Source organism: Mercenaria mercenaria, unplaced genomic scaffold (genome assembly GCF_021730395.1).
Source record: "Mercenaria mercenaria strain notata unplaced genomic scaffold, MADL_Memer_1 contig_671, whole genome shotgun sequence".
In the NCBI taxonomy this organism is placed as follows: Eukaryota; Metazoa; Mollusca; class Bivalvia; order Venerida; family Veneridae; genus Mercenaria; species Mercenaria mercenaria.
Genome location: NW_026463561.1, coordinates 45,171 through 71,019, shown reverse-complemented (window position 1 = coordinate 71,019; position 25,849 = coordinate 45,171). Strand labels below are relative to the sequence as shown.

Here is a 25,849-nt window from a genome sequence, read left to right as displayed (position 1 = left end):
CTTTCAATAAATTCTAAATGCAGCTGAAAAGTGATATACATGAAATGTGTCAAAACAGTGCAAATTAAAATTGATTTTTTGTTGTAGAGAAAACTGAAGAACTTTTATCCAATTCATTTTCGGGATGCGCAGTGTTATTGGAATTATTTTCAGATAATTAAGAATTCTACAAAGTGAAAAAATTTCAAATAGTATCTCAAGAAAATAAGTTTTATGCACAATGAATTGTTCTTCAAAAATTTGCAGTCGTTTGTTCATTGTTTTGCCAGTCTATTACACTTAAACTTTACTTTATTTATTCTGAATAGTTTTTAAGTGGATTAGATTATCTATTCACAAGGCAAAATCAAGAAATTATCTATTAAGGTTAATGTTGTTTCAAGCTATATGATGGGCAGACTTGATCCATTTATCATGATTTTTAGAATAATTAAAATAATTTGTCACTAAAGTCAGAATTAAATGACCTGGCTGAAGGTTGTATATGAAAAAAATTGCATTTTGTTTAGATTGTTCTACATAGAACTTTTTTGCAAGATTTTTTATTAAAGTCAGTTTCGGAAACTGCTCAAGAGATGCCGCAATTGAACCATTTTAGCTTGACTATTAGAAGAATAAGAATACGGCATCAGCGTTTGCGGCACACCTTGGTTAAGTTTTTGGTACCAGTTCACATTTTGGCAAAACCTTTGGAGATAAAGGTTTGAAACTTTCAACACTAGTATATCATCACCATATCCAATTTTAGGCGGGGACACATAACTCCATCAAGGATTTTGGTTGAATTGGGTACCTTTTAACTTGCAAAACTTGATTAAGTTTTTCCTACTAGTTCATATTTTGAGTAAACTGTTTGACATATGGCTTTGAAACTTTTATCATTTTATTATTATTATGTAATAGTCTGTATCTGTAGCTAAAGTACATAACTAGCACAAGGACTTTTGTTCAGTTATTACTCTTTTAACTTGACTTTTCATAGAAAAAGTAGAGCATTTTCACTCGCCTCGGCGTCTGCGTCGTCATCGTCTTTGGTTAAAGTTTTTGATACAGTCAGATATCTTGTTACTATCAAAGCTGTTAACTTTGAAACTTAAAATGGTTATTTACTGTCAATGTCTTCAACAGGATAAACATTCCCCATAACTCTGATTTGAATTTTGAAGAAGTTATGCCCCTGTTTAACTTGGAATGTTTTGTTAAGTTTTATAAAGAAAAATTACTAGCAAAGCTCTAATTCAGAGTCAATCATTTAGAAGAGTTGAACATACTGTCTTACGGACAGCTCTTGTTTGACATAGAAATTAGTCAAGTTTCGCATGCTATTCCATATTTTGTCTAAACTTTTTTATATATGTCTTTGAAACTTTGAACACCTGTTATGAATGTTACTGTCATTTCCTTATAAAAGGTTTCTTGAAACAATATTATTTCAATTTGAACTGTTGAGTTACTGTCGATTGTTTGGACTTAATTGATGTAAAAGTGGCAATGAATGTGATAATTAGCTAATGATAATTATTTTGACTTTTGAATTTCTCACTAAACTTAGTACAAAATCCCTCTTCAAATATTTTAGGCCGAAGAAAAGTGAGTGATATGAAAGTGACTTAGGGTACAAACTTATTGGGATGATTTAGCAAGATATTCCATTAAATAACAATAAATCTTGTGCAGAAAATAGTATATTAAATTTGAAAAAAAAATGCAGAAAATTAACATTCCTGTCGCTTTTTTACCAATATCTAAATTTTATTCTCAACCATTTTAAATCACACTTCTGTGTCATATACATTCTCTGCTAAACGATGTTGAAAAATTTCTCCCAAACTTTGGGTGAGTAGCTTCAGGTTTTTAGCTAGACTGTACAAACTATATGCGGAGCTATCCTACTTGTTTTCTGTCAGCATCTCAAATCAGATTTCACAGACCGAAGTCTGGTATCGAACCATTATTTCTTGAATAATGCCCCTCCCCTGTTAAAGGAATTTCAGGCAGTTTCACTCATTAATGGCTATTATTCAATGCATTTTGTTCAAAAATTAAGTAAATTTTACTCCGCCCTTCTAAATCTGTCTAGATACAACACTAACTGAGTAACAGTTACTGTAATTGTTCAAGATAATGTCTCTTTACTATCCACCTTTGGAATAGTTAAACATGCTGCTTCTATGACAGCTCTTGTTTGCATTTGCTATGACACTTTATTACATTCAAGCAAAATGGTTGCCTATTTATACTAGTGTATGTCGTTGTATTCATTGATAAAATATATTGTTAAAAAGCTATTGAATAGTTGATCAACTGTTGCTGTCCCTGAACAGCTCTTTTTACAGATTACATGCATCAACAAAATTTATTTTTGATTGAATTGTATATGTACTTTGTAATAAAAACATTTCAGTTGAATCATATTTAGTATGTTTTCTTACTAGACACAGTGTGTTAAGATACGTCTATTGACTATTCTCTTATTCAGTACACTTTTGTTTAAAACCCTAGACTGTTCTTTTTTGTACTTTGAGATGACAAGACAACATTGAGAAAAGATGTCTTTCAAACGTGAAAAAGACATCTTTCCAAAGTTGTGTAAAATATGTCCTTCCAATACTGCAAAAGACGTCAGAACGCCTTTCACAATCCAAGAAAAAACTACGTCTTTGAAACGTTGTGAAAAAAGACGTCTTTCAAAGGTGGCAAAAAAGACGTCAACGCACCTTTCATTATCAACCAAAAAAAACAACGTTTGTCCAACGTTGTGAAAAATACGTCTTTCCAACGTTGCAAAAAAGACGTCAACACACCTTTTATTATCAACCAAAAAGCAAAGTTTCTCCAGCGTTGTGAAAAAGAAGTCTTTCCAACGTTGCAGAAAAGACGTCAGCACACCTTTCATTATCAACCATAAAACAACGTCTTTCCAACGTTCTGGAAAAGACGTCTTTCCAACGTTGTAAAAAAGACGTCTTTCCAGCGTTGTGAGAAAAACGTCAATGCACCTTTCATTATCAACCAAAAAACAACGTCGGGAAAAACGTCATAACAACGTTGTAACAACATGGTATGTTTGCTGGGAGGTTAATTTTAATATTTCAGGATGTTAATAAGGCTCCGAAGTAAATGCTGCTGCATTTAGTATAACTTTATATGATATATATATATTATATATATATATATCTCTTGTTATATCTTTAACCCTTTTGTTTTTTGTTGTGTGTTAAAAATGTCTGTAATATTGTGTGTAATATTGAAACAGAGAGCAATAAAATATGATTAAACTAAACTATTATATCTTTAGGACCGCTGCCTCTTGCTGACGCAGGACGTATCGGCAGTGTTACCGAACAAAGTTTTGTAGTCACATGGAAAAATAATCAGAACTTAAGTTATACTCATTACCATATCGTCATATCTCCTGTATCAACATCTCTTAACGCCACGTGTGAAACTCTGGAAAATGGCAACTGTACATTGCTACGCAAAAATAAGGTTACATCTCTAGAATTCGAAGGACTCGATCCAGGAACAAATTATTCAGTGATAATCTACACCTCAGTTGCCGGTTTGATAAGTGAAGCAGGAACAGAGAACCATACATACACAAGTATGTATATTTTCAATGAATAATTGCCTTTTTGTGAGGAAAAGAGATATATATTTTTTGCAGATCTATAAATTTCATCATCTGACAAATTCTAAGGCAACAACTATTTTCTTATTGAATCCAGCAACTCAGTAGTCATTTGTGAAAGCAATGGTTTTATGATCTAAATGTAACAACTCACGGAGATTAAATATCAGTGTCATGGTATAATGTATTTGTAATCAATAAGACACGTAAGTTCTCTGGCAGCACAGAACCCACATTAAGTAACTTTTATAAAGATCGTTTTCCCTTCTTTACTACAGCAAATTTATTTATACGCTCTTTCAGTTTTCTGAAAGCTTTAGTTTTATATTAATTGTCAGAAGCCATCAATAATATTTGGGATATGATAATAGGAAAGTTTAAAAAGACATACAGACACTTCATACTGTTTAAATGTTAAACAGATTGCCAATCACTTTTCATCAACATTTTAAGACATTTTTTCGCTTGATTTGTATCCTGTTAGAGTTTAGAATGAACAAAAAGTCCCCAGTACACACAGCTAGATCCTTATTGCAACTGAACATGATACATTTATATGAACTTTGGTAATAATTCTTCTTCAATATGATATAGAATTCAAATTGTGGATTATTTCTTTTCATTTCTAAATAATTCATTGTTTCACATTACACATATATCACGACCAAAAGGCAAGAAAAACTATGTATAGCTTCCTTAGTCATTTATATCCAGTTCATTATTGTTGCTTTAAAGAGAGGTAGTAAAAAGTTTACAAAAGTGAATATCTTATGAAATTCGGCTTAATGTATATTTGTAAATGTTTATTGTTGACAAATATAACACAACATAGCTTCTATTTGTATCATTCCTTGTTCATTTAATTTATAAATATCCTTTAGCATGGCAACCGGGATTGGAAAAATCAAATAATTTCAAAAGTACCTACCGAAAACATGTAACACGCAATAAGCACTCAATGAACACAGAAAAATGTGTGTAGGTTCTTTGCTTAACATTCGAACAAATCCATTAGATGTTCAAATCTGATTACCTACAGTTTTAAGTTCAAAATCTTTATCCTCCGTTCAGATTTGAGAAGGTATAAAACCATACCCTCATTTCACTTTGCAGAATTTGCTATAAAGTGACGCATTAGTATGCTGTCATGGATAATTAGCTCTATAAGTTTGAAGTTAATTACCTACAGGTAATAAGAGGGATGGGGGATATCTTAAGTGAACAGCATTTTTCCGGTTTAAAAACAGGAAAATATTTTTAAATACTGAATCAAAACTTTTTGAAATGTAAATATTTAGCTTAAGCTCATTTATTTTAGCTCGATCGGTATGTAAACTTATTTATATTTATCTCAAGTCAAGACCAAGGAAACCCAGTGCTCGTGTCGTTTAAAACAGTGAGTTCATGATCCCACTTGCACTTGAACTCACGACTTCAAGGCTAGTGTAAATATTTCAGGATGTTATAAAGGCTCCGAAATAAATGCTACCGCATGGATTAAAACCTTATCTTAGATATATATATATATATCGTTTTTATATATTTCATTCATTGTATCTTTAGGACCTCTGCCTGTTGCTGTACGTATCGGCAATGTTACCGAGCAGAGTTTCGCAGTCACGTGGAAGGATAACAACAGTTTAAGTTATACTCATTACCATATTGTCATATCTCCTGTATCAACATATCTTAATGCCACGTGTGAAACTCTGGAAAAAGGCAACTGTACATTGCTACGCAAAAATAATATAACATCTCTAGAATTCGAAGGACTCGATCCAGGAACAAACTATTCAGTTATTATCTACACCTCAGTTGCCGGTTTAATAAGTGAAGCAGGACCAGAGAATCATACATACACAAGTATGTACAATTTCAATTTATAATTGCCTTTTTGTGAGGAAAAGAGATAGAATTTTTTTTCTGGATCTATAAATCTGAACATCGGCCAAATTCTAAGGCAACAACTATTTTCTTATTGAATCCAACAACTCATTAGTCATTTATAAAGCAATGGTTTTATGATCTAAATCTAACAATTCACGAAAAATAAATACCCCTGCCATGTAATAATATATTTGTAATACTTGTAAATCAAAAAGACGTGTAAATTCGCCAGTAACACAAAACCCATGAAAGTAACTTTTATATATATTGATTTCCCTTCATAACCGTACCAAAAATTTTTTCACTCCCAATCATTTTTTCTGAAAGCTTTATTTATAGCTATAAAGTCAAAAGCCATGTTAACAATGTTTGCGGTATTCTAATAGGAAAGTTTAGCAGACACATCTTACAGAAACTGTTTTCGGCTAGTTTTAAATGAAGAAAAATACCCTTTACACAGTGTTTGATCCTTAATTGAAATGTACGTTTTATCATTGTATGAACTTTTGTAATAATTCCCCATTAAGCATGTAATAAAATTCACATTTTGAATTTTTTTTTTCATTTTCACTATAATTTGTAGCGTTACTTTGCATATAAATATTGCAACAATCTGCACCAAAAGGCAAGATAAAACAGTGTACAGCTTTCTAATTTATTTATATCCAGTCATTCCTGTTTGCTAAACCATGTTAGGTAAAGAAAGGTAATAGCAGGTTTACAAAGTTGCAATTCTAATGAATTTCTGTTTTTTTTTTAAATATATTTGTTAATGTTAATTGTTGATAAGTATAACACAACAGGTCTATATTTAAATTATTTCTTATGCAAAATATGTTGATTAAATTTATACGTACGCTTTGGACAGGCAACCGGTATAGGAAAATCAAATCATTCTAAAAGTACCAACAGTGAAAATGTGGCATGTATTAAGCACTCAATAAACACAAATATGTGCAGAAGATTGTTTGCTAGACTTTCGAACAAATTCATTACTTGATCTAATCCGATTAACCACATTTAAGTGCAAATTTTTCATTCTCTGTTCAAATTTAATTATGTACGTATTAGAACGTATAAAACAATACACACGTTTCACTTTACAGAATTTGTAGTACAGTGACAAATAAGTATTTTCTCACGGATAATTAACTCTATAAATATATCTTTATGCAGATCTATAAGTCTCAACATCGGCCAAATTTTAAAGCAAAAGCTATTTTCTTACTGAATCCAACATTAGTCATTTGTGAAAGTAATTGTTTTATCAAATCTAACAAATCACGGAGATTAAATATCACTGCCGTAGTATAAATGTATGTAACCACTAGTTTTATATGTGATGTAATTGTAAATATAAAGTGGACGGAAGTTTCAAGCAAACAAATGCGATCAAAACTATGAAACAAAACCTTGTCGTAAAGTTGATCTTTTTCTCCTTTATGTAAAATAAAACAGGAACCGTCATTTGATAGCAAAGAGGAGGCGTGTTGACATTTTACAGCGGTGAAGCGGCTGTAAAAATTCTCCCCGTAATTGGTTTCAGCAATGTCCTGTTTTCTGGTTCTTTGTCCTTTGGGATTATTAAATCCAATAAATTTCAGTTTATTAGAATTTTACTGAAGCGGGTGCTAGGAAGGCGTTCAGTTTTATAAGCTCCCACTAATTTACGGCTTCGACTCATGTTTGCTTGTTCTCTAGATACCTGAGTTATACAACAAATTCCTGTCAGAGGTGAAGCTGATATTTTAAGGTTATTATGTTGAACTTTAGCAGTATTTGTGGAAAGGTTCGAAGCAAAGGTCCGAGACAAAACACGTCTAGTTTTAAATTATAGGCCATTGTTTTCAGGTTAGACATTGATTTGAAACAATAACACTTATTACAAATAAGTAGAAATTTACCCTTGCATTGCACGCTCTTTATACATAAGAGAAACAATTATTGAGTCAACACAATTTGCTTATCCTGTCCATGTTATTTCTTTACAATGGAAAAGTAAGCCATCTATGTTAAATACATTGTCATGCAAGAAAACGCTGGAATCTAACAGTCCTGAAATTTATTTCTGTTTTCTTTGATTTTAAGCACACCTGAGGTAAGTGATTGTGTGAACAATGCTCGGGTGAGTTATTGTGTGCGCAATGCTCAGGTGAGGTATTGTGTGAGCAATGCTCAGATGAGTTATTGTGTGAGAAATGCTCAGGTGAGTTGTTTTTTGAGTAATGCTCAGTTGAGTCATTGTGTGAGCAGTTCTCGGATGAGTTATTGTGTAAGCAATATTGAGATGAGTAATTGTGCGAGCAATGCTTAGTAGAGTTATTGTGTGAGAAATGCTCAGGTGAGTTAATGTGTGAGCAATTCTCATGTGAGTTATTGTGTGAGCAATGCTGAGATGAGTTATTGTGTGAGAAGTTCTCAGTTAAGTTATTGCGTGACCAATGGTCAAGTGAGTTGTTGTGTAATTAATGCTCAGGTGAGGTATTGTGTGAGCAGTGCCCTGGTGAGTTATGGCGTGAGAAATGCTCAGGTGAGTTAATGTGTGAGCAATTATCAGGTGAGTTATTTTCTGAGCAGTTCTAAGGTGAGTTATTGTGTGAGCAATGTTGAGGTGAGTTATTGTGTGAGCAATGCTCAGTAGAGTTCTTGTGTGAGAAATGCTCATGTGAGTTATTGTGTTAGCAATGCTCAGTAGAGTTTTTGTGTGAGAAATGCTCATGTGAGTTATTGTGTTAGCAATGCTCAGGTGAGTTATTGTGTGAGCAATGTTTAGATGAGGTTTATGTGTGAGCAGTTTTCGGGTTAGTTTTGTGTGAGCAATGCTAAGATTGGTAATTGTGTGAGCAATGCTAAGGTAAGTTATTGCGTGAGAAATGCTCAGGTGAGTTATTATGTGAGCAAAGCTGAGTTGAGTTGTTGTGTGAGCAGTGTTCAGGTGAGTTATTGTGTGAGCAGTTCTCATGTGAGTTATTGTGTTAGAAATGCTCAGGTGAGTTATTGTGATAGCTCGATGTCCGCCGTCCGTCATCCGCCGTCTGTCGTCTGTTTACACTTAGCTTGTGTATGCAATAGAGGCTGTATTTTTACTTGATTTTCATGAAATTTGATCAGAATGATTGCCTTAATAAAAACTAGGTCAAATTCGAATATTGCTCATCTGGGGTAAAAAACTAGGTCATTGATCGAATCAAAGTAAAACGTTCTGTATGCAATAGGGGCTGCATTATTCACAGAATATTCATGAAATTTGATCCGAATATTTGCCTTGATTAAATCTAGGTCAAGTTCGAATATTGGTCGTCTGAAGTTAAAACTTAGGTGGCTAGGTAAATCAAAGAAAGATCCTGTGTATGCAATAGGGACTGTATTTTTCAATTTTTCACTAGATCTTATTACTATGTTGGTCTTCATGAATTCTAGGCCAAGTTTTAATATGGTTCACCTGCGATAATAAACTAGATCTCCCGGTCAAACCAAAGAAAAAATGTGTTTGTGCAATATGGGGCTGCATTTTCCACTGGATATTCATAAAATTTGATCGAAATGATCGTGATGAAATATATGTCAAATTCGGAAATGGGTTATCAAGGGTTCAAAACTAGGTCACCTGGACAAATCAAAGTAAAACCTTGTGTATGCAATATGGAATGCATTTGTAACCGGATATTCGTGGAATTCGATGAGATTGTTTGTCTTGATCAAATCTAGGTCAAGTTTGAATATGTTATCTGGGATCACAACCTAGGTCATTCGGTCAAATCAAAGTAAAAATTGATGTGTTCAATAGGGGCTGCATTTCTCACAGGATTATCATAAAATCTAATAAGAATAATTGTCACGATGCAGTCTAATTCGATTGTGAAATTCGATTATGGGTCAACTGGGGTCAAAACATAGGTAACTAAGTCGAATCAAGAAAAACCTTATGTATGCAATAGGGGCTGCATTTTACATCATGTTATTCATAACATTTTATTTGACCAGCTGATCTAGTTCAAAGGCTAGGTTGCGCAGTCAAATCAAAAGAAGAACCTTGTGCATGCCATAGGGCCTGCATTATTTCACTGGATATTCATAAAATTTTATCAGAATGATTGTTTAGATGAAATAAAGTTTTACATAGACTTATTTTTTTTTTGAAGCAATGGCACAGAAATTTGAACCAAAAGTACAATGTTTGATACAGATTTCAATACCTATCTTAACTGGTCTTGAATGTGACCTACTAACCTACTTTATAGTTTTTGATAACTTACAGTATATAATTTTGGGTAACATGTAAAGTTTTTTGATGCAGATTTCAATACTCATTTTGAATGGTTTTTAATCATAGCCTACTGATCTACTCTCTTGTTTTTGAAGTTACAGCAGAGAAATTTGGACCACGTTTATAACTTTTTATACAGATTTCCATACTCATCTTTAATATTTTTAACCGTCCTCCATTGACCTTCTTTCTTGTTTTAAATGCTACAGCAAAGATATTTGGACAATTGTATAAATTCCTTACAATCTATTTCAGTAGTTATCATGAATAATCTTCACCATGACCTACTCACCTAGGTTTTTTTTAAAGATTTAGCCATCAAGGCCCTTTTGTCATATATTTTTAGATATTTTCCCATACTTTGACGCATATATATCGGAAGCAGAGACTGTTCTCTTTCCAGCAATAGCTTTCTCAACATATTTTACCATGCGACATTCTGTGGATTCTATTTTCAAAAAATAATAATAATAATAATCGTCAGATTGTTGACAAAATGTCACTACAAGAAATGTTACACGTTTCCCAGGGCATTAATTGATTTGAACTTTAAATAGTTTTTTTTTCAGACTGTTAATCCATGCACTAACTGTGCATGACTTTTTAATGCCTACAGGTAAAAAGTGCATTGTTTTCTTGGGGTACTTGGTCAGTAGTCACATAAGCTGACAATAATGTCTTAGTGGTGTTGTCTCCATTTTTCTAAATATCTGAACCAGGATATTTTCAAATAACTCTTTTCCAGAAAATGATATTCTAATTACTTTTTCTGACTGGACTGTGTACTTTGATGCCGTTAACTACACATATATCTAAAATAGTTAGTGCCTACTTAAAGTTTGAATTTTAGTCCCACTGCCTAACTTAATACTCGGCATACGTGACACCTTCATTCAATTGTAAACTGTTATATTCGTTGTCTGTAGCCATCTTTGCAAGTGTTACTAGAATTTTAGTTAATGCTGTGTAGTCATAGTCATAGCGATATTGCATGGTGCTGTGGTTTGTTAAGAGAGTGCCAATGGCCCAGCACCTCTGTCTTCATTTCTCTAGATTTCTTTCGGGGTTACCTCACCCTTAGTTTCGAGTTAAACCCCTATCCTAGGAACACAGGAGCTATTTGACCCATAGCTGGGGGTCTGTTCATAGGCATCAGGGCGTGTGCACACACCGGTGGGCCTGACATGCCACATGTCTGGGGGCAGACCCCCTCCGAGTCCCCTGCAGTTCTGCCTGAGGCCGCAATGTGCTCGGTTACCGTGTGGCACAATCTGGGAGGTACTGCAAAAGGGCTTGTCTATAGAGATGCTATGTACTGGCAGGGAAGACTTACGTACCCGGCTCCTTTTTCACCAGAAGGCTAGCCAGCGGTGGAGACTGAAAGCGGAAGGTGACAAGCACACAACACATGGCACACCAAACTTCACGCATCAGCAAACCAATGTCACACGTTTAGATAATGCTAATATTTGATGTAAACTTTCATATCTTTGCAAGTGTTACTAGAAGTTTAGTAAATACTAATTTTTGATGTAAGCTTTCATATCTTTGCAAGTGTTACTAGAAGTTTAGTAAATACTAATATTTGATGTAAGCTTTCATATCTTTGCAAGTGTTACTAGAAGTTTAGTAAATACTAATATTTGATGTAAGTTTTAAGCTATTTTAAATTACCCTTGAGTCCACTTCCTGCAAACAATGTGTAAATTTAATTGGGGTTGCAGCTTTATGGTATTTTGTAGACTTTTACTTTTTTAATTCAATAAACAGTTATCAATATACCATCACACATTTTAAACTGTTATCCATAAGGAAATCGACTACATTTCGTTAAGTTGCCATCATTCCTAATTAGAACAAATTACAGACGTATTCTCCCAATTGTACCAGAGTTGGTGGCATTGCCAAAATGATGAGAAATATGCTTTTAAATATTTGTTTATTGTTATTATTAAATACAGGGAGTTAACGTTGAGAGAAATGAAATGTTTGTACAGATTGTACTGACGATTATGAACGCTGAATGTTTCGCATATCCTCTTGCAAATGAACGCACGTTTTGCTATATCAAGGTGAAATTAAATGCAAAATTATTGTACATTCTCGTGACATTCCTCTTGTAATGTATGTATTGTATTTCATAATGTTAAAATGTTTTCATAACCTTTGATGAAATTGACGTGTCTTAAGTTGCACATCTCTTAGATCAAGCACACCTTACCTACTTTTGGCTTGGGCCGACGCCAAACTAAACTTTGGATGTAACGATATCTGGATGAAACAATATGAATTTTACGGTCCACTGAATATCGTTACAAGCGGATTTTACTGTATTCGTCTGCAATATCATGCGCATGTATTCGAGCAAATCATTACGGTAATCCCTATTGATCTATTTTAAATTATTCGGATTTGTGTCGGAAAGGCAATTGTTTTAATTACCTTTCTTATAACTTTAGATTGTAAATGTAAGAAAAAAGTATAACATCTTATTTTTATATAAAAATCTGGATAATAGATTAAGAAAATTACATTCTGATGCTCTAGTAAAATTTCTTGAAATGAAAACAAATATCCATGGAGGCCAGACAACGACACAATATAGAGTAGCGGCAATTCATTTAAAAGTAGAAATGATTTTATAATCTAACTCTTCTACCATCGTTATTATTTACCAGCTTTTCAAAGCGCATTTTTCATCTATAAAATAAACTTTAAAAAGCGTTTCAAAATATTCATCAAATGTAATAATCATATGCATTTGATGATTTTTTTTTTCCTGTATGACAGTCAGTTCAGGTTAATTTGCCAACAACGTGGTCATATTGCTAAATCCGTCGAAAAGAGTGTGTAAAATGGCGCATAAGCTGTTTTAAAATGTAAACTATAGTTACAATAGAAGAACATATTCAAAACTGCTAAAGACAATGGATTTAAAACCAACTGATTCTTTAATTACAAATCTAAGATAGTTACTGGTTGGGAATCATTTTCCGGACAGGACCAGTTTCCAGACACATGTAATATCCGCTTTATTTCTTTGTTATTCATGTAATTGTTTTATCTAGATCATTTAGATGTCTAACACAAACCACTATTTTATTAGGCTGTATAATGTTTGGGTTTTTGATGATAACTCACCTGCGTTTATAAAACAACTTTCTGTCTCACACATGCCGAGGTATCAAGTGGGGAAGAAATAATCAAACTACATAATGATTGTTTGTTGATAACATGTTCTACTTTTAATTTCACCCTAAAGGTTACGTAAGATGCAGGGCTGTCGATTTTTGCACTAATTTTATTCTATATCTGTTGGAATTATCAAGAATTTGTACAAGACGAAATACGAGTTTTTATAGTCAACCTCGGTTTGCTTTCGTAGCTGCTATTGAACATCGGGTTATGTTTCATGTGCAATTTTGAAGAGATGAATGACAAAGAAATGTGTAGAAGTAGTTTAATTACTTATTTTGATATCAAATTAAAAACAAATCACCGTCAAAATATTTGTCTGGACACTGGTTTACCTGACGGTAACATTTGAGGCCCCATGGAACCCATATTTTAGTCACAACGCAATGCTGATTACAACATCGGATGTGGAAGGAGATGAAGTTTGTGCAGTGTGGGCTTCATTTATGTTAAATACTTTTTTAGGGAATAATGGAGCCAAAATATGAAAATGTGTCCGGAAAATGATTCCCAACCAGTAGTCCTTATGACTGACAAAAAATATATCACTCTTTTATTTTCTTATACTTGTAACATAGTATATAACAGTACAAGGATATTGATTACTGGACCTCAAGACTTCTGGTCTAGAGGTCCGTTCACTAGACATTAGCCACTTCCTTATTATAAATAGACAGTCATAACGGGGATTCAGGACCAATTTTCATAAAAATTAAAAGTGGACTAATACTTCAACATATACAACATCGTTTATAAATATTTATAAATGCATGTATCTCATTTAATTGCCAATGAAAATCTATCATCTGAATTCTGAAAAATCACTTACTTCGAGTAATATTTAAATTTTCCCGAACTCTGTGGCATTGGCTATTTCGAGTCATTTCCGGGTATTCCGAATCGCTATTGCCATTACTCATTTTCCTGTCTACCTTTAGATGTTTACCGACGGATACTAGCTTCTAAATGAAAATCTTTTCGGAATTTTAGAAAAGTTTATGATAGGTTGATCACAGAAAATAATAATTTTGAATTAAAAAGTAAGACGAAATTGAAACTTGTATATTTGTATTGTTACAGTTTCAACATGGAGACAAATCGCTATTCAGTGTAATACATAGACTTGCATCATCCGTTAGAGTCATACAGTAAATATTTAGAATATTTATAGCTTTCTAAGATTTTAGAGGCACAACGAAGCTTCTTACTAAGTTGTATTAGATGTTTTTAAAGATCGCTTTAAAGTAGGACGAATAACACTACAGGTAGTTTGTTGCTAGTATAACGTGCATGGAGCTTATACTTGCGTAAAATTTTTAATTTACATGAATTCTTTTGAAGTTTGTTATTCATTTTTCCAGATTGTCGAATAGATAACTTTCAATTTGTACAGGTGTGTTTTAATAACTTTTTAAATATGTAAAGATGCAAATTTTGCTTCACCCTTTACATCACGTAAAATAATTATTGCAAGAACGGAATGGAAATCTTAAATAAAAAGATCTTCAAGTCAGTATTCGCCAGTGAAAAACAGTGTTTATTAGTGACAGGTTTTAAGAGATATGAAATTCAAATTCATTCGACGCCGCCCTGAAGGCGGTGTCGAGTATATGGGATACACTTTTATTTTGGACCCTGTAAAGATGGTAATGAATAGTTTTGGAGTGATAAACGGAACACAGTGAATAGTTTGTAAAAGGATCAACGATATTGCACAATACATTTTAGTGAATAAACAAAAAAATGGCAAAAAGAAAACATAAAATATGTATGTAATGCAACTTATTACGTGATTTAAAACAATGCTATCTGTCTTTCCTCTCCTTATTTGTAGAGCAGAACATATTTTTTTTATTTACAATTTCGTCAAAAATATTGATCCGATTTATTGATAAGGGAGGTTACTCTGTAAGTCAAGTTTTCTATTTCTATTCTTAGCATGACCTACTTACCTATCTCATTTTCTATAATTAGAACACACCGCAGAGCTGACCGCGTGAATCGCCTGGACAAGGGAGCGTTCGTGTATTTTACAATAATCTTGCAGTAAACTTCGAAGAGAATATTAAAAAAAATATATGGAAAATTACAATTTGCGTGCATAAAAATCCTTAGAAAAAACGTATTTATAAAGTAAATAAAGGAATCATTAAGCATAGATATGTTGAAATGAACGTGCCGCTGTTAACTTATTTTATACCTTTTGTCTTATTTTCTTTGTTGATAGGTACAGTGATGTAATTTCAGAATGCGCACACTTTTGCAAATTCCTATTTCTATTTGTTTTTTTTTTCTCTTTTTTTTCTTTCTTTTTTTTTTTGCTAATGTGTCATATAGATCTACTCATTGTTTACAGATATACACTGTCAACTAAGGTGTGCAATAGGCTAAAGAGCATTTGGCTGAATTTGTCAGTGACAAGTTAATACTTCTTTAAATGTGGTTAGATCGAAATATCAAAAGCCATGGGACCATAACTTATCAAAGCATCAGTGACTTTAAAATAGAATTCCTTGTTGAATTTATATGTTCATTGATCTTATATGACTAGTCAGTTGCTCTGGTTTTATTATATCTTGTATCTTGCTTCTTTTTTTCTTCTTTTTTTTAATTTAATAGATAGTTTTTGTATTTGTCCATTCCTGACAAGAAAAAAAAAAAAAAAAAGAAAAAACATTTTCATTGAAATATTTTCTACACTTTGGCAGCGGGTTATTATGCTTGCTAAATTTCTTGTAATATTAGATTTGAATCTAGACACTGACATACTCCTAGTAACCTTACAGTTCAACGAGGACTTCAAGTTTATCGTTCGTCCGAAAAAAAAATGAATTCTATAATATTCAAAAGTATATAAGAAAGATTCATGTTTTGTGAATAGGGGCAATATAGAGATTATTTATGTTATATCATTCTTTTCTTGGACAAAATTTTTGGTTGTTTTTGGCAACGGAAACAGTAAATTGCTGTGTATAATCTGCATTCTGAAATCTATAATGTAGGTGACTAAGGTCCATAAAATTTCATCAGTAAATAGAAAACACTCATTACATTACATGATAATAAAAATAATGGTTTCTGTGAACCACAACTCTGAAATAATTTCAACATTTCCTCATTTCCCAACAAACTGCATTTTTGTGAAACTTCATACACACGCTCCTGCATATAAGAACTTTTCACAGGAGGTGACCTTAGTTAGTGAAATAATTACTTTAATTTTGTATGTAAAGGGACCACCTACTCGCAATGTTAATGTCATTGCAGGTAGAGGATTTGTATTGCATGGTAAAACTTTTCTATCATGTTTATTCTTCATGTTTTAAACAGTTTATAACATATATTGTTTTATGTGCTAATGTTGATAACTTGTAGCCAGTCAGACTAATAAAGTAATGATTAGGTCATTTCTCATATTGCAAAAAATGTACTTCAGACACAACACTTGGCGGCGTCTTTGATGCTTGCATCAATTAATTTCCTTGTCATTTATTTGAGAGCAAAACTTTACCCAGCTATGGATTTTTGAGACTGCTTATTTTCCTTATTTGGTCACCAGCAAGTATTAGGTCTTTCCAAACATTTCAGGTACAATCCGACTCTTTCCATATATAAGCGTCTAGGTTAAGAAATACAGTTTGGACTTACGTTATTTTAACAATGTTTCGTTATGAAACTTGCACAAGCAAGATTACAGTCTTTGTGGCTTAAGGCCATCGCAGTAGTCTTCTTGTATTTAATAAACCCTTAAAGGGTTTGGTAACATTAAAAAATATTGTAAGTCAACTATTTTGAGACACTGCATCTTTGGCGTTCGGCGATTTTATATGTGTTGGACTCCATGAGGGGCAGCTCTAAAATCCAGCTCGGATTTATCTGCTTTGATGTTGCCGTCTTTCATGTTTCGTTATCTTAAGATAGTTTCTGTTGTTTCTCTGCATTTTGAAAGTCATTAAGCAGTCAGGGAATAGTTTTACATACATTTACATTGGTACGTCTGCGTTTTACATACCGTACTTTTGTTAGTATCACGTCTGTAAGGGATTACTTTTATTTACACAGCTTTTTAAGTACCTAATATGGTGGGGTATAACTGTGGTATTTGGTTCAGCATTGACGGGCTTAAATTTCAAGGTGCCTTCTGCCACTGAACATTCCAAGGAGGTGGCCTTGCTGAGTTCTTTTATGTGTTTGTTTTGTCCTTGTTGTTTCAATTTTTTACTTTGTCTGTGTCTTTGTTTAAATACCCCTTGTATAATTGTCCTGTCCTGTTTGTTTTAGGTTTAAGTGCGACTGGTTCTTTTTTATCGGATCATACACTGCGGAAAATGGTTCCGTATACGGGAGTGTACGCATTCCGTATACTCCTAATATACGGGCGTATACGGAAACATTTTTTCTGTATATGGAACATTCCATATACGGGAATCCCGTATTCTTTAATTGGACATTCATGTTTTTCTCACATGGATCCGTTCATTCATACTTAGCATAAATACGTTTCAACAGTTTATGTCAGTATTCAAAGTTAGGGATTGTCAAGGTCCAAAAGTATGTTTAAGGCGTAGGTTTTGATCATACTTTCAGGAAAGATACCTTTTATATGATATTCGTATATTAGACATATACGGGATCGTATACTCCCGTATATGCACATATTTTTCGCAGTGATAGTCCTTGTTTTCAGTATCATCTCGTACCAGTGAGGATATTCCATTCTATGAACGATATTTTTGTTTTATTGTACCTCAGTTTTGTCTACAATGATAAAATCCCTTTACACGAGAAAGAAATATTTTGACTTTTTGACATTTGACCAATCGAAAGTGAGTGTCAGGTCACGTGACCACGAAACTATTTTGAATGTCATATAAGGGCAAATAACTGCTTCAGTTATTTAGCCAAATCATTAGGCGATTCAGACGAAAGATAAAACAGTTAAATTAAATGAATTAAAAAACATTTTTTTTAACATTTTATATACTCAATGTTGTCCGGTATTATAAAATAAATATCATATGGCAGCGTGTGTGACATTAAATTGTCAACCCTCGTAACAGAATGTCACCACTCTGCTTTCGCCTCGGGTGACATTCTGCATTCGGGTTGACAAAATCAATGTCACACACGCTGCCATATGATATTATATAATGTTATACAATTGAACATCAACATATGAGCCAGTAAACACGAGCCAGAAAAATAATTGGAGGTAATTGACAGATTAAAAACAATTCACCGTATATTTAAAGATCGGTGGTTGAAGCTTGTCATGTTCGAGGAGAGACAATTTTGACGACACTTATCATATTCCGATGAATATGGATTGCACTTGCATTCAATTCTGCAGTACATTTCCTTAAGCTACTAATTGCTGCGTGGAACTCATCAAATGTTACTGCAAAAACACATTCACAGAAATATGTAACTGCATAAAAGCAGGTTTATTGTGTTCACAGTTGTATCACTGAAAAGCTCATTCTGCTGGAGAGTAAAATACTTGCAAACCTGTTATAACTTTTTCATAATTGTTTTATAGGACTTTGTTATATATTTAGAGCACTTTCTGTTGTTTTTTTTTTTTTTTTTTTTTTGCAAGAGCTTTAATAATTTATTGAATATGAATATCAAATACTTAAATCACAAATAGCAATGTGAACCATATAAAATCATGTTTATTATAATTTCTGTTCAGTGATACCAACTTGGTGTTTCAATTTAAAACAAATGAAAATGATTCCTGAAGGTGCTTCAGTTTTGAATGTAGATCGATTGCGCTAATATATGTATAACATTTAACATTTTACAACAGTTAACTCAGTTACATACTGAGGTATGCTTGTGAAATAAGTTTTAGCATGAAAACGAAACAGAAAAGGAATTGTAATATGAACAATGTATCAGTTTGTACGCTCATTTGTATAGACATATGTATAATCACTACATGAACCTGAAATTATCTACTAATTTGAATATATTTCGATAGAATAAACTGCACTATATGGAATTTGCCAGAAATATCGCTCTTTTTAAGCCAAGTAACCCTAGGGGCATGCGTCATTAATAGATACATTAAATATAATTACATGCACTTCGCTGTGTGGCAGAGAGAAATCAGCATGATAATAAGCATGATTAGATTATGATCTGTAGATTGCTTACGAGATGATTCAAGATTCAAGATTCTTAAGTTAATCGAACAAAATGAGATAAGTGACGGAGTGACTATCTAAAGCTCTAATACGACTACATACTTTACTAATTAAACTATTTAGAATACACTGTTCCTGTGATAAAGCAGGTTCTTTTAGAATACGAAAACTAACGACTGACATGTTAAAATATACTCTTCTTTAGTAACGTAAACATATAAACGTTTCTTGTTACATGATACAATAATTTGCTCAACGTAACATACAAACTTGACAAGCCCGCTTATCTCGGGGTCGCGAGTTCAATCCTCGGGCGGGGCGTATGTTCTCCGTGACTATTTGATAAACGACATTGTGTCTGAAATCATTAGTCCTCCACCTCTGATTCATGTGGGGAAGTTGGTAGTTACTTGAGGAGAACAGGTTTGTACTAGTTCAGAATCCAGGAATACTGGTTAGGTTAACTGCCCGCCGTTACATGACTGAAATACTGTTGAAAAACGGCGCTAAACCCAAAACAAACAAACAATCTTGACAAATATGTACAAGGACATGGAAAACTTCATACAAGAATATCAATATTAGTTTTCATAAGCATTCATATGAGGACTGACTACATCACATATAATATAATATGAGAAGAAACAACGGTACAATCCTGAGGTCACATGCTATTATGGCATATAATGATAAAAGTAAAGTATGTAAATGATGGTTATGTAAAACTGGCAGTAAATAAATGTCTAATTATGACTTTTTATTTTACCTTGTCTAATTGCAATGGGTTCATTTATCAACTATAAATGCATACAAAATAAGTAGAATTAACTGTAAATCTTCTAAGAATAATAAAAAAAACGTAAAGGGTACATTACTTCCCCTTGTTTCAATCCAATACGGCATTTGAAATAATCTGAATATGTTTTACAACCTCTCACACGAACTTTAAATTCTAAGTACACATCACATATAATCCTGTGTTTTTGCTAGAACACTAAGATTAAAAACCTTAAACCAGATGCCATTACTATACACGCTGTCAAAGTCAATAAAGGCACAATCTAACCTTCCATTTTCAACAATTAACGATTGCAATTAGTACAAATATGGCATCAATAGTCAAAAGACCTTTTCGAAAGCCAAATTAGGCATAACTAACAACGTTATTACATTCAAACAAATCTGATATCCTTTTATTCAGAGCAACGGAAAATATTTTTGAGAAGCAGCTCACTAGTGTAATGCCTCTATAATTCTTAACATCACTAAGGAAAACACATTTCTTTTACATTAGTTTGAAAAGGAGAATTCTTTGTTATGTATATATAAGTAGAGTTGAAAAACATTTAAAAAAAACATTCCAGTTAAAAGTATGATAATAAAAACTTAATAACAAAGGGCATGAAACTGAAACAAAGTTTTATCTACAATAGGAGGGATTTATAAAGATATTTTTACTATAAATTACTTTTTAGAATTAAGAAATAATTTATATCAAAACCGTGATTTGGCAATGTTTATACATGATGGGCGTTTATACGTCGGGCGCAGTCCCTTTAAAGCATTTGGCAAGTCTTTTTATCTAAATGTATATATACATGTACATACTACTTATGTTTGTATGTATTTATAGTATATGTACATTTCAGTACATCCATAAATTATCAAATATTTCTTAGCTTTCTGTTTTGCTATTATTTAATTAATATCGGATAAATGTGATTTTTCCAGGAAAAAATGTTTGTCTAATACTTGCACTAGAAGTAATCAATTAATCCAGAATTCTAGAGATACAGATCGGTACCCCGAGATATTTCCTAAGTATTTTTCAAAATTTTGACAGATACTTTTCTTTTCCAGGAATTTATTGTCTAAGACAAATATTGAAAATTATGCATATCTTCATTCTCTTTAATTTTGTTAGTAAACACATTTCAGACAGGGAAATTTCATTTTCCAGTTATCTGTTATTTAAACAAAAACTGAAAAATGCCAGTGTTCCCATTGTTCATTTTGTCTTTTTAATAGTAAGTTAACTTTCATTTTCCTGTAATCTCTTATTGAAACACTTTGGATTTTCATGTAGTCCTTCGTTTAACTAAAGAGTGAAAATCTTACATGTTTTCATACCCGTGTCCTTTAATTCTGAATAATGTACACAGTTATTAGCTCACCTGTCACGAAGTGACAAGGTGAGCTATTGTGACCGCTTGATGTCCGTCGTCCGTCGTGCGTCAACAATTTGTAAAAAAATCTTCTTCTTGAAAACCACTAGGCAGAATTACACTACACTTTACACGAATGATCCTTGGATAGCCCTCTTTCTAAATTGTTCAAAGAATTGAATTCTATGCAGAACTCTGGTTGCCATGGCAACCAAAAGGAAAATTTTCAAAAATCTTTTTCTCAAAAACCAGACGCCCTAGAGCTTAGATATTTGTTGTGAAGCATTGCTTAGTGGACCTCTACCAATTTTTTTTCAAATCATGACCCCAAGGTCAAAATTAACCCCGCCCCAGGGGTCAATTGATTTTACATATGAAAATGTTAAAAAAATCTTCTTCTCAAATACCAGAAGCCCTAGAGCTTAGATATTTGACATGTACCATTGCCTAGTAGACCTCTAACTAATGTTGTTCAAATCCTGACCCCGGGATCAAAATTGACCCCGCCCCAGGGGTCACTTTATTTTACATAGGAAAATCTTCAAAAAAAATCTAAAAATAAACCAGAAGGTCTAGGGCTTACATACTTCACATGTAGCATTGCCTAGTGGACTTCTACAAAATTTGTTCAATTATGACCCTCGGGGTCAAAATTGACCCCGCCCCAGGGGTCGATTGATTTTACATAGGAAAATCAATCTTCAAAACTCTTCTTCTCAAAAACCAGAAACCCTAGAGCTTAGATAATTGACATGTAACATTGCCTATTGGACCTCTACTAAAGTTGTTCAAATCATAACCCCCGGGGTCAAAAATGATCCTGCCCGAGGGGTCACTTGATTTTACATAGGAAAATCTTCAAAAAAATTCTAAAAATAATCCAGATAACCTAGAGCTTAGATATTTCACATGTAATATTGCCTACTGGACCTCTACAACATTTATTCAAATTATGACCCCCGGGGTCAAAATAGACCCCGCCCATGGGGTCACTTGATTTTACATAGGAAAATCTTCAAAAAATTTCTTAAAATAAACCAGAAGGCCTAGAGCTTAGGTATTTTACTTGTAGCATTGCCTAGTGGTCCTCTACAAAATTTGTTCAAATCATTTGCCCCGGGGTCAAAATTGACCCCGCCTTAGGGATCACTTGATTGTACATAGAAAAAATCTTCAAAATTTTCTAAAAATAAACCAGAAGCCCTAGAGCTTAGATATTTGACGTATAGCATTGCCTAGCAGACTTCTACAAAATTTGTTCAAATCATGATCCCCAGGGTCAAACTGACCCAGCCCCAGGTGTTAATTGATTGTACATAGGGAAATTTTCATAAATTTGCTTAAAATAAACCGGAAGGCCTAGATCTTAGATATTTGATATGTAACATTGCCTAGTAGACTTCTACAAATTTTGTTCAAATCATGACCAACGGGGTAAAATTGGCCCTGCTCCTGATTGTACATCGGAAAATCTTCCAAAAAAATTCTAAAAATCATCAGTTTGACATTTGAAACATGTAGCTCATATTACTCAGGTGAGCGATCAATTGTCATCATGACCTTCTTGTAACAATGAAAGTTATTCAAATTCTAGTAGTCAGTTGAAATAGATGAAGAAATCATTCGTTTTTCATTTCTTTTGTGAATATCAGAGGGAGTATGATCAAATGCAAGGTAAAACAAGTAGACAAATTAAGCGTCTTAGGCCCGTTAGAATTTCTTGTTCTTATTCTTCATGGGTTTAGAATTTAAATCAGGTTCAGCAGAAATCTAGCCTAATAACATCTTGGAATTATATCATTTTATGTTGAATACCAGATAAAATTAGTTTTAACTAATGTGAGCAAGCGCCAAAAGTTTGCTCGATCTACCTATCTTACAAAGAACTAAATATAGATTCTAGACATACCCTTCTAAGCCACAAAAAGCAAATACATGTATCTTGGAATGAAAACAACATTTTTTATATTTTAAAACTAAAAGGTGGTGAAAATATTGTGATTTAAAGCATGGCTTAGATATATGATCTGATAGGCGTTAAGTTGGTCTGCAGTTTGCAGTTCTCAATTTGAAATTTTAGAATTAAAAATTTAACAATTGAATTCCATTGCAAAATTTTTGGGGCGGAGTATCCGCCTCAATGCTAATACAGACTTTCAAAAATCAAGTCATTTCTTAATGCAAAAAGCCTAACAAAATAGTGCGTAAAAGTAGTTTTACCTCCTTCACTTAACAATCGTTTCGCATAATTACACAATCATACTTAACCTAGCCGCAACACATCAAAAAGTGTGTATCATATAAAACAATGCGTTTAATATCGGCAATATTTGTTAAGAAGCGCAATAATACGGCCTTGTGTGCTAAAATAAACGTGTGGGCTAAAAATAACGATTACGGAAATTTGACACGAATCGTATGCTTCTTCTTTTCTATATTACCTTATTACAATGCTATTATATCCCTTGAAACTATAGGTATAATTACCGTGCATGTGTAATGGAAATTATGCGTTTAGCCGAGACGAATTCCCCAATGCATGGTTGGAAAAAAAACGACCGGAAGCGGATAATAGCACGCTCTTGTGTTCTATTAATAGAACATATATCAGTTATACCATAATGCAATGCGCGAATTGCTTTTTATATACAGTAAATTTCGAAGAGACATGTTGCCTGATGCACTCGTTTACAGAATAAATAACATGCGGAAACAATAACTGGTTAAACGAATAGTTTGGATTATTTGTAACAAACGTAATAAATTTTACAAATTATTTTAAGGAGACCAAGGTCTTTTCAAACAGCGTAATCAAATAAAAAAGAAACTTCTAAAAAGTACGCAGCATGCACATTGTACCATATTCTGCAAATAATATTATTAAAATATAGCATCAGAAGAACAGTTTTAGAGTCTTGGTATTAACAAAGCACAATATTTTCGGCTTCGAAACACCGAGTGTGTGTGTTCGGATTAAGTCTTTTCAATAATTTATTAGATATAAACAGACGGTGTCTACATTTGATGAGCACAATGCCCAACTTTTTCAGAACGTGACTGGAATTACAACGCCGTATAACTTGGTACATTGATACCGGTCCAGCCACTTTTCATGACCAAGGCTGTACCAGTATCACGTACCTTTTATTAAGCTCTTAGTCCTGGAACTACTAGTAACCATTTTACCAGTTTGGTATGAACTACCGGATCGAACAAACGACCTCTCCACTCATGCGGACGCATTACCAAACTCGTCAACATCTCCTTTTGAAATACATAATTGTGATCATTTGATGAAAGATGTTTGCATTTTAAATGCTAAATTCAATAATTACCGAAAGTCAAATAAACAATGTATCACAAGGGGGATTCATTAATAACCATGAAGAACGTATACAAAGCTAGTTGAATATTTCAAGTAAAGTTTGTGCTCGCAAATAATTATGCATGACAGTGTTTTTGATATAGTATACTTAATTGTTCAAACATTTCGAAATTACAAAAATTCAAGATGCTAGTTATACCATATCACAGCCAGTAGTTAACTTTGGACTTACTTTAATTTTACCTAAGTTGTTATCACTTTTTGGTTAATCAGTCAATTATTCTGATGGTTACTGTTGAAAGATTTTGTAATCCAAGACAATTTCAGTCGTCAATCAGAAACTGTATCAAGAACGAAATCAACGCTTCAATACATTACTTTACTTAGAACAAACATTAAAATATTGAAATGAAAAAAAAAAAAGCATGCAAATTGCTGCTGTTTCCAGTCAGTTTATTAGACTTTATAATGTACATGTAAATACTAATTATTCGCTTTCTAAGTTAAGACAAAATTGAATTGCAAAATAAGTTTAATATCGTAAATTCAGATTCAATTTAGATATTTTGAGAGGTTTAAGAATCTTTGGTAATTCGTAATCAACACAATAAAAATTAGAAGACTCTTTGAAGTTTGATGCTTAAACCGCAAATCGCTTTCTAGGATAAATTTATTTTAAGGGCTTTTGAATTAAAATGAACATTTATCTATTCGCACATTTAGATAATTGTATTTTGTTCATTGCATTGTATTGTTTATTCTAGAACAAAATACTTTATTTATATCTAGAACAACAAGCCATGCACATGAGTGCGACACAAGGCTAAGCAATCAGAAAACTCGAATTAACAGATAACTATTAAAACACATTACCTTGTTATTTATTATTTTTTTGTTTCAAAATTGAATGTTATATCATATATTTTTTAGAGCCAAGACGTAGAACTAAAAGAAGTAAAATTGTAAATTACTGAACATAGCATTACAGTACAAATGGTTCCAAGTTTGGATAAAAAATGTACAAAGTACCGGATCTGGATTGCAAACGATATTAATAATTCAGTGAAAGAAATTTATAGAAATGAAACAGCAAACGTCGCAAAAACCTTTCACAATTTAACTGGCGGCGTTCTCTATACTTTCTCAGTAATTGCCGTTGCTGGACAGTTCAACAGCACAAACGCTTTAGTGTATCAGAATTACACAAGTAAGTCTTACTTCAGTTGT

At 32.9% G+C, this 25,849-nt stretch overlaps 1 protein-coding gene across 1 annotated transcript in view; it reads left to right on the top strand.

The window, feature by feature from the left end:
* Window positions 1-3,298: 3,298 nt before the first annotated feature.
* Window positions 3,299-25,849, top strand: part of LOC128554708 (receptor-type tyrosine-protein phosphatase eta-like) — a gene marked incomplete at both ends in the record, with an annotated part of 44,451 nt that continues 21,900 nt past the window's right edge. Inside the window, 2 exons of the mRNA XM_053536017.1 lie at window positions 3,299-3,604; window positions 5,195-5,494. Of these exons, the coding sequence (XP_053391992.1) occupies window positions 3,299-3,604; window positions 5,195-5,494 (606 nt within the window). The remainder of the gene's footprint in view (window positions 3,605-5,194; window positions 5,495-25,849) is intronic.